The 10993-nt window shown below is 40.3% G+C and overlaps 1 protein-coding gene across 1 annotated transcript in view; it reads left to right on the top strand.

Moving 5' to 3' along the window:
- Positions 1 to 1495: 1495 nt before the first annotated feature.
- The window catches only part of LOC148353912 (melanopsin-A-like), a 30700-nt gene continuing 21202 nt past the window's right edge, over positions 1496 to 10993 (top strand). Inside the window, exons 1-2 of the mRNA XM_088351870.1 lie at positions 1496 to 1709; positions 3799 to 3995. Coding sequence (XP_088207996.1) covers positions 3843 to 3995 — 153 coding nt within the window. The 5' untranslated portion in view covers positions 1496 to 1709; positions 3799 to 3842. The remainder of the gene's footprint in view (positions 1710 to 3798; positions 3996 to 10993) is intronic.

Below are 10993 nucleotides of genomic sequence, written 5' to 3'. Positions count from 1 at the left end.
AGCGAGAATAAAATATCCTGGCCATTTTGTTCCTTTCTCTGCGCCGAGGAAACTCCCATGTCTGCTTGTTGTTCTTGTCTCGGCGGCGAGGTGAAAGTCCCTCGGCCCCTTCTCGTTCCTGTCTCGGCGGGGACGGATATGGACCTTCAACCATACCTTTCCGGTGGAGAAGGTATGTTTGATGCAACCTTCACAAACGTGACATGACAAAATCATTACAGGATACATAATTATCCAATTCTGTCACTGTGTGCAGTCAATCTGTGCGATGGTATTTATTTTTCTAACATTACACTAAATTGTACACATTGTACAACTTGCTTTGGTCGGGTGGAGCACTAAAAACGTTTCAATCCACTTTGTATCTTGTCAATGACTTGACATGGTATTGTCAATTCATATTTATTTGTACAACCCTTAATTATGAAATGTCTCTAAGGCCTGCACAGAACACCATTACAACGTCCCCGTATCTGAAACCTACATGAGAGCAAGGAAAATTTAAAAAAAAAAAACCCTCAGCATTTAAGAAACCTTGGGAGGGGATCACACATGGGGTAATGCCCCTTCCGGGATGACCAGGATGTTGCAAGGGCATCAGCAGACACCACACAGTCAACAACAACAATAAACATAAGTAAGAACTGAAATTATTTAAAAAAAATCAAATTAACAACAATGACAGGGTTCTGGTTTCGATGTCATGGTTACTGATGTGACTCAGCTGTGCCTGCTCATTTGGCGCCAACTGCCACAGGTTCTGATTGGCTCCCTGTCAGTATTTGAACCCAGTCCTGTCTGTGTCCTTTCGTCAGTCCGTCTGCGAACCTCTCTTTTCACAAGGCAAGCCTTTTTCGACCCTGACCCCCCCACCTGTCCCGTTTTTGCTCCCATTTATCTCCGGCTACGACCCGTTTTGATCCCGACCACGCCTGCTCTCCGGTCCTGGCTTACAACCCGTTTCTGTCCGCGACCACGTTTTTGCTCTCCTGTCCCGGCAATCGACCAGTTTTTCCGTCCCTGACACCGCCATCCACTTCCGCGTTCGGAGCCCAATCCGAGTACGAGAGCGACTTGCTTCCTGCGCCCAGCGAACACCGGATCGTAGGCGCAGCCCTTTTTCTTTCCTCCAATAAAACTTGTGAGAAACGTAATGCGATTGGGTCCTGTTTCTGTTCTGGTTCTGACATTCGAAATTCCGGCCGATGCAGCAAGATCTACACATTTATGACTATTTCTGTGTGTTTCATTTTATAAATACTTGTTTAAGGATAACACAATTCATTATTGGACACCATTAAACGCTGTACCTAATGTCTGATTCACTTTAGTTTATTTACCTTTTTTTCTTGCCCTCATCTCCAAATGTCCTCTGCTGCTTTGACACAGCGACCCACATACTTAGACACCCCCTCCCTCCAGCAAACTGGGTGTGTGCATTCGTGCATTTGTGCGAGTGTATGCACGGATGAGTGCGTGTGTAAGTGCTCCGTTATATAAGGTGCACCTGAGCTGAGGTGAAGTGTTTTTTTCCGGAAAAGGAGTCGTAACTTGTTGTAGTAGTAAAGCAGATTTTTGTGTTATTCTCTTGATTTTTTTTTTACAGTTTACTTGGTAGAAGTCAGTGTAAAAAATAGCCAACTTTTACCTCCACACGTTTTGGACTGTAAACTTTTTGGATTCCCTTCAATCATCGTTTTCTTCTTCAGGTAAAGTCAAAGTTCAAGTTGACAAAAAAATGAATTACCTTGATTTGCATGTACTGTAATCGAATATACTCCTAATAGAAGCGCTGAGGGATATTTTGTCAACAAAAATCTGGAAATAATTTCCCAATTTCTTAAAAAAAAGGCCAACTGTGGTGAATGCCAGGGTGTGGTTTTGGCATGGACAGAGGGGACGTGTCCCCACCAATATAAAGCAATTATTGTTTTGTACCTACCAACGTTATGTCGTTACTTAAAAAATGTGCTCACCATCGCCTAGACCAAACCTTTGACCTTAGGTGAACGTGATAAATGACGCAGTGTCAAAATGTGCCGAATGCTGGGAAATTATGTAGAAAGATCTGCAAGGGCACAAAAATAAGTCAAACTTGTAAAAATGAAATATTATGAATAAAAGATACCCATTTCCAGCCTTTTTTTTTTAAACATGGAAATGTTAGTTGTATGATTTATCTGATTGAATTGTTGCAGTTGAAATTGTTGAAAATGGTAAGTGAATCAGTAAAAAGTTGTCCATTTCGGGAAGGAGAATTGATCACAAGAATGAGATGAACATGATGACATTGTGAATTTTGTGAAGAAATATTGATGGACGTGAGAATACAAAGTAATGGGATGAATACAGAATTTGTGGAATGCTTGAATTGTTTGGGACATCGAACTAGAATATCACTATTACAGTGAATTATGGGGGGAACAATCTTCATTTTCAGAGCGCACCACGAAAAGCTTCTCTGTTGAAGTCATTGAGAGCGAACGACCACTTTAAGAGTGAACAAAATGGAATCCTAGCACCAAACTTTTTTCTTAGTTTAGTGATGGGAATTTTGCCGTTGAAGGGTTGCCATTAGTGGCGGTTTTAGGCAAGGGAGAGGCGTAGAGCCGCCAGGGCCGTATTTTTACCATGACATATGGGGGGCGGCACAAGATCCTCCAAAGAAAAAACAACTACGTGGGGGACACTTCACCTTTGACTGGGGAAGGGGGGAATATTCTCTGTATTACTACTATGTTTTAAAAAAATGGCGTCTCCTCTCTTCCAAATAAAGCACATTAACTTTGAAAATACAGGCCAACTGCTGCGCATTTTTTTTTTCACTATTCCAGTCACGGTGGCTCAAGCACAGAGAAGCTTTTCAAAACTGAAGCTGATAAAGTCATACCTATATTCAACAAAGTCACAGGAACAACTCACTGGCCTTGCTGGCATCAGCATTAATCACGAAATAGGCGATCAGATTGCTTATGACGATTTTATCAATGATTTTGTATCAGTGAAGCCAGAAAAGTCAGGTTTAAGTTTGTGTTTTCTTTTTATCATACCATCACACTTTCTTTAGTGTGTTTTTGTATACGTGTAGTTGTGGGATTTGTTTTATAAGAATACAGTTCTATTTTATTACTTTATATTATTGTTTTTTTCACATTTGTTGATGATTATTTGCCAATTTATTTATGGAGCGTATTTGGATTTATAATTTAAGCATTTTTCTGATAAATATTTTCTATTTTTATCGGGGTGCTTGAATGTAGTCTTGCACTGGGAGTAATTTAGTATAGAACCGCCACAGGCTGCCTCATAAATTTCTAAAAAGGAAGTTGTGTAGTTGGGGCTCGTTGGGCGTCATCAAGTGACCACTAAAGCATCGCTTTGGTTTGTTTCATGTGTTTTTTTTTTGTGCCATCTTTCCTGAATTGAAAACTTTGCGAAAGCTTAACAGTAAAAAAGTATTTTTCCTAGGGACCAATTTACTGTACATAGGGTGAGCCTCTATTTCGTAGTTTTTAATTTAAACAGTGAGTTTTTTTATTTAGTAAATGAATTAATATATTTCAGTCAATTTAATTGCCTTCTACATTATCTATATTGTTAATTTAATCAAAGGCAGGCAATGCACCCGCGAATATTAGCAGTTCACTGATGACAATTGATACATACTAAAATGAAGATAATTTTATCGAGCAGACTAAATACACGTTATGCGGTTGATTTTGTGTTTAGAAGTACATTAGTGAGAAGGTCCAAGTCGTCCAAATCTTTGAGCGTTGCACGTGTTTATTTGTGTTACAGTGAGGAGAGAAAGAGGAGGAGGGAGGGAAATAGAGGAGAGGAGGATGAGCACCAGTACGCGCCACCAGACCTTCATATCCCGCGACAAAATCAGCGGCGGTACCATCGGCACCCTCACCGGAATCCTCAGCGTCTTTCCCGGCTCTGACACGCACCGATCCCTCGAGCTGCAAAACACAGCCTCGGCGTCGCCTACGGTAAATTCAACTTTGCGCTTCGGTATTCCGTTGAGCTTCATTCGGGCTCACTTGCTTACTGATGTCCAATGTTGGGCGCGTTACTGAAAAAAAAGTATCATCCAAAAGTGGTGCGTTACTCTAAAAGCAACTATTTAGTAACTGACTACCATATATAATGGCGTTGAAGCCGACCACCTGAAACTGTGTAGAAATACCCACACAATAGAAAAAATAGAAGAAAACATGTACAGCAATTTGTGGTAGTTGTGAAGCGTTCACATTTCTTATGTAATCTTTAAGAGCTTGCAAACGAACACTTAGCTGAGATGCTCCATATCCATTTTGGTGCCCAAGTAACTGCATTGAGTTGTATGTTGTTGGCAGGGCTGGGAATAACGCCGTTATAAATAACGCTGCTCCGTGACGGCGTTATTTTTCAGTAACGGGGTAATCTAATTAATTACCTTTCACCCCATTACAACGTTTTTATCGTTAGTGATGGTCGTAAGCGGTGCGTAACTCCTCCAAGTTCATTACGTCACGTCTTTTGGGATCGTATCACCATACAAAAGAGCGACAACCATATAGTTAGATAGCGATGGCAAATACAGTATCTACTAATGCGCTAAAAGGAATGGAGAATTGGTGGAAAGGCAATCTACTTGAGTCGTTCGCAAATAAAACGGCTCTCTGAGCCGTCTCTTGGAAGTAGGAGCCGGCTACCCACCAATCAAGAGCCAGTTCCCTTCAAAGGCTAACTTTCTCTTGTGATTGGTCAAAATGCATTTTGGGGGAATTCTGCGCTGTTGACTTTAAATTTATTGAGTTTAAAAAAACGTTAAAACTCTTTTAAATTTCCTGTTTTTATTCGTAGATTTTTAATTGATTTATGTTTCCTGGGTTTTTCAGTGTTAATGTTTAATTGTTAATTGTGTATTATTTTTCTGCAATTTAAGTCATTCATAATAATATATAATAAATGGTATCATATGGATTAAACAACAAAAACAACCTGAAGAGCCATATGTAAGCCGAAAGAGCAGGCTCTTTTTAGTGAGCCTGGCCAGAAAGGCCGGTTCGCTAAAAAGAGCCGGAATTCCCAGCTCTACAACTGACCATTTAAGTTAGATTTAATTTATTAAACTTACTTTATATTGTTTACTGCTGATCATTATTTTATTATATTGTTAACTGTTTATTTTTGTTGCACTTCAAGTGTAGGATAAATCGGTGGCTGGTGAGGTGCAATAAATATTAAAAGGTTCTATAACACTACTACCTGTCTGTTCCTCTCTATTCAACAGACTCAAATACTACTCAGAAAATTTCAAATTCTTTGACATAGAACTTCTTTTTAAAGTTATGGAAATAGTTACTTTCCCTGATAACTAGTTACTTTTACTATGGGGTAACTCAGTTACTAACTCAGTTACTTTTTGGAAGAAGTAGTGAGTAAGTATAACTACCGGTAATTGATTTTTTAAAGTAACGTGCCCAACACTGCTTGTAGGGCTATGTAAACATGCCAACTCAAATTTAACGTGATTAGCGGTATGATTCTGGCAGACTAAGGGTTCATAAGCAAGTTGGGAATAGGCACTGATTAGAAGGTGTTGAAATCTGTGGTCTGTTTTTAATAAGAAGATGGGTAACTCACCATGATGAAACAACATTAGAGTTAAATAATGTCATCAATAACCCGGTGGAGTACTTGTTACCGACAAGAGTAATTACGTTTCAGGAACCTGTTACTCTGTAACGCGTTACTCTCAACACTGTTGATGTCAAACCCGCGAACAATGACGCATAAGTTGAATGGAAGTAGTCAAAATTGACATTGGCTGACACATAACATGCACAATACACTTTTTAAATGAAAGCAGTATCATTCTGGTAGAATGGATTCAAGTAAATAGAAGCTACAGAAATATTTCCCTGCAGATGTCATGAACAGAAACACTCTTCAAACAATTTTGTGACATTCTTAAATGTATTTCGTACTGTTGAAATGTTTAATACGGAAGACTTTGTTGATGTTATTGACAAGTTTCAATGGATGAAAGCAAGGTCTGCGGCAACTATCGATCACATGAAGGGAAACTTCAATGACCTACTTAACTGCAATTGCTGCATGCACAACAAGAACTGAACACACTTGTTGTAACTATATATACAGTACACTTGGGTAAAACTGCAACACAGTCATATGAAGAAAAATATATTTGTATTTTGATCTGGTTTTTCGAGTAGATCATTAAAAAATGTAAGGACCTGCACTTGAGCCTTCCATTGGAAACATAGGTAGGAAAGAAAAACTTCAAATGACCTTGACTCAGTTGACGTGCTGTGAGGTTCGTTTTGGATATGGCGTTGGATTTACAAATAAATGAACCAAAATTTAATTAATCGTTTTATTGTCAGAGCAAGAAAGCAATATATAAACCAAAGCCTAGAAAAAAGTGGTTTTGTCTTACTTTAACGATGTAAGGATGAAGGATATGAGGTTCTCATTTTGAACAAAAGAATCAATATATAGAGAAGCCTCCATTATGAAAAAAAGTACACGCAACAATACTGGTTGGCTTAACTAGCTGTTTGGTTGCTAATACTATCACTTATTCTATTGTTTGGGGCTGAGGTGTGCGGTAAATTTAGAATCCTTGGTCTCACTATTGCCCTCTGCCATGAGCCTAGAGAACTACGTGCCTCATTCTTCATCTGCATTAACTTAGCACAGGAGTACATTACATAGTAATTGTAATAATGATATTCATAATATAATGCGAATTCAGCGATTTTCTAAAATGAAAATCCAAACATTGTGAAGTTAAATCAAAAAAAGCTTCCACACTTAATTGATATCACCATTTTATATATTTTCAATTATATATTTTGACTGCACGTCTCTGCCTTGACTCATTCTAAGATTTCAATGCAATATATTTGAAACTTTTACAATGGGTGAACGAACTTGCTGTGGAGCATTTTGCACCTTCTGGCCATATATTTAGGGTCAAACTGGTAAAAAAAAGGCTAGATAAAAAATAAAACATAAAAATTGCAAAAAGTGTCTACACTTGTCTAAATACGCTTTTGGCAAGTCCTGCCATCAGGCGACCCGGTGCAATTAAGAAAGCGCGCCAGATCTTACAAAGAGCAGTACTATTTTCATCACTACTTTATTAAAAATTTACATGATAATAACATCTAAGTTCAGCAATACATGAACAGAAATAAAAAATACATATTTCCATAAAAACCATGGAGTTTTCATCTTGATTTTTGAACCACGGACCTTCCTGGACTTTGCAACGATCAAACCTTCTTCTGTTTAAAACTGTCAAATGAGCAGCAGTAGATGCAAGCAAAGTTAGTGTAAAAACATTTTTTTTATTTTTTTTATCGATTTATTTGTATATCAAAGCCAAGTCCCCCTAGTGGTTGGTGGCTAGAGTCAAGAACACACTCACATCCACCAAGCAATTATTCCTCTCTGCTCTTCCCAACCTATCATTGAACATTAAGCCCACAGCACGACAAGGGGTGAGTTGCTGTGCCATGCAACCCTTTATCAGCAGAGAGCCCTGTCAGCATACACTGGTTTACCCTCTTTGCATCATATGCGTCAATATCAGTCATTCTTATCTATCCTTCGCCACTCACATCAATCCCTTGAAATCATTCTTGCATCCATTAAATTAACCGACCTCCCATCCAGAGCATGCTTCACCTCATCCATCCAAGCGTACTTGGGCCTTCTATTTCCCACCACTGCTGCTCTACATACTCTTTTAGTCAAATCCATCTCAGAACATTCTCATCAACCCTCTCAGCAAGCTCTCTCACCACACGAGTTCTTCTCCTTGCTTCCTCATTCCTTACCCTATCCAGTCGTATCACTCCACACATATAACGCAAACATTTAATTTCAAAGACATTTAACCTATTACGCTCATTTATTATCAAACCCCACACCTCTGAGCTATACATAACTGTTGGTACCGCCATACCGTCATACAATCCTCACTTTGCATCCATTTGCAGATAGCTACATTTGAACGACACACCCATTGATTTGCACCCTTTGCCCACCTTGTTCTTTAGCTCCTACTCCAAATCACCAGCTGCTGCCACATACGAACCTAAATACTTATCCTTATTTTGCAACTTTACACTGTTCAACATTGTCTTCAATCCACCTACCTCACAACATCTCCAACACCTCATTACCTTACTCTTGTCTGATTCACCTTAAGCTTCCTTCTCCTACACACTCTATCAAACTCCACTACCAAAGCACTCAGTCCTGCTGCAGAGTAAGCCACCAAAGCAGTGTCATCTGCAAACAGCTGACTTACATGGAACCCACCTTCACACATTATACCTGCTCTCCCTGCTCTTACATGCACCTCATGCACCACCCAATCCATATACAAATCAAACAGCCATGGTGACATGACACGCCCATTCCTCAAACCCACATTTACCAGACACCACTTGCTCACTTCACTCCCCACTCTCACACAAGCTTTACTATTCTCGTACAAGCTTTGCTCAGCACGCAGACACTTGCCATCCACCCCATATATCCTCAACCCTTGCCACGATGCCTCCCAATCTATCCTGTCATATGCTTTTTCTAAATCCATAAATGTCCAATACACCTCTCTTCATTTCACTATAAACCTTTCACACACTTTAAATATCTGATTTGTACATGCCCTTCTTCTTAACCGAAACGATTTCTCCCAAAGTACTCTTTCTGTGTCATCCCTTATTCTTCCATTTAAAATCCTGCCACAAAGTTTTGCCCACCACACTCAACAGACTTGTACCTCTGGAATTGCTACACACCAGCCTGTAACTTTTCCCTTAGTACAAGGGAACCACACTTGAACTCCGTCAGTCCTCTAGTACCACTCCATGAAAAAACCATATATTAAACAACCTTACAAGCTACAATATCCCAGATTAAACACCTCTGCCTTACCATGCATACATCCAATCCAGCAACCTTCCTTTTATTCATCGACCCAACGGGTGCTTCCACCTCCTCTCTCACAATCTCCCCTCTAATCCAATTTCACAAACAAAGGCCTTTGGCCACCACCCACAGGCACAATACATGCCCCCCTCTCTTCAGTCAAATTTAACAGCTCACTAAAATACTCAGCCCATCTTTCACGCACCTCTTGCCCTCCTACCAACAGACTGCCATTCTGATAATTTACATTCTCATCCCAACCTTTTCCACTTCCTTATCCTCTTGGGGCGGCAGTAGCTCAGGAGGTAGAGCGCTCGTCTTGGGATCAAGGGATCCCAGTTCGAATCCCGGCTCGTCCGTGTAACATGTTGAAGTGTCCTTGGGTAAGACACTGAACCCCTAATACCCCCAATAAGCAGGTTAGCGCCTTACATGGCTGCAAGGCCGCTATTGGGAAATGTGGAGCACATTGTAAAGCGCTTTGGGAAGTCAGTGACTTGAAAAGCGCTATATAAATGCAGATCATTTCATTTCATTTCATTTACTTCTTTCCAAAACATTCCCTATTCCTCCTCTAAAGTCTCAGTCAAATTCCTCCCCCATCTATCATCCGCAGCCTTTTTTTGCATCTCTTACCACTCGCTTTACACAATTTATTTTTATTTTCCTGGAATGCCTTTCTCTTTTCCACAATTGCTGCTCTCACATTCTCATTCCACCACTCACTACCCTTTGTTACACCTCCACCAACTTTGCACATCCCACATACCTCAACTGCGCTGCGCTTCAAGCATGTCTTAAGACATTTCCACTTATCCTCATCTCCCTATACAGATCTCTCCCTTGCCATCTCAAAACACACCTTTGCTCTTTCCTCATAATCACCCTGCTTCATTTGCTTCTTCAATTTACTAATCCTCACTTCTTCTCTCGCATGTTTTTTCTTTCCATAATGCCGTCACTTACCACTCTCTCAATTTTGCCTCCACGGGATAATGATCAGACATTCCACTAACCTCACCTTTCAGTTCATTCACATCCAACAATCTCTCACACACCTAAACAACACATCTGCTACTCTAATCCATGTGTACTTATTGACATTCTTCTTCCTAAACATGTTATTTTCTACCATTAACTACCGCGCCACAGAAATTTCAAATCAGCCTCTCACAACTCTCATACACTCCTGGGCAACAAATCTCTCAATCACCCCTTCCATACTTATTTCACCAACTCTGGCAAATTTCCCAACACAACCACATGACAATTCACTCCAAACTGTACAACACACATTGACAAATCACTTCAGAATTAATTCCTCTCTTCATCTCATCTCTTAGCACCTGGACCATACACGCTCAGAAACACCTACATCTTGCTTCCCCACGTCACCTTAACCCACATCCGCCTCAAGGACATTTTCATTCCAGTACTCTCTGATTCACTCTTACACACCAACAAAGCTACATCTTCCTTAGCTCTCCCTGTGCTCACACCTGACATTCTGCCTACCACATTGCCAAAACACACCTCACCACTCCCTCTCAAATACATTTCACTCAATGCAAAGACATCCACCCTTCTTCTCAAAAAAAAAAAACCCTTCAACTTCTCTCTTACTCTCAATTGTACTACAAACATGCACATTCAGCACCCCAAGTCTTAGGGTGGTTGAGGGCACCCCTTCTCCACCCTCTGCCCGATCTTGACTCTTTCTGGGAAATTGATACAGAGGGGTGGATTCCCAGCCCCCTCGCTCTGCCTCTTTTAGACGCCTCTTACAGATGCCTCTTACATTAGCCTCTTATGTCGTGCAGGAGATACAGTGGGAGAATTCTTGTTTTCTACAGCGGCACACGGATGTAAGCATAAGAAGGCATATTACGCACACCACATGGCCCAATCAGCCCTTCTACCACACAAGAAAAGGTTTTATTGACAGGCCAGTGCAAGCACAGGGTTTGCTTTTATTTTACATAGCCAACGTTCTCTATACTTGACTATGACGTTTTGTTCTTCATCTCCACTG

Source organism: Urocampus carinirostris, chromosome 13, assembly GCF_059441175.1.
Source record: "Urocampus carinirostris isolate Australia breed hairy pipefish chromosome 13, RoL_Ucar_1.0, whole genome shotgun sequence".
Lineage (NCBI taxonomy): Eukaryota > Metazoa > Chordata > Actinopteri > Syngnathiformes > Syngnathidae > Urocampus > Urocampus carinirostris.
This window is presented reverse-complemented; position numbering and strand designations above follow the sequence as displayed.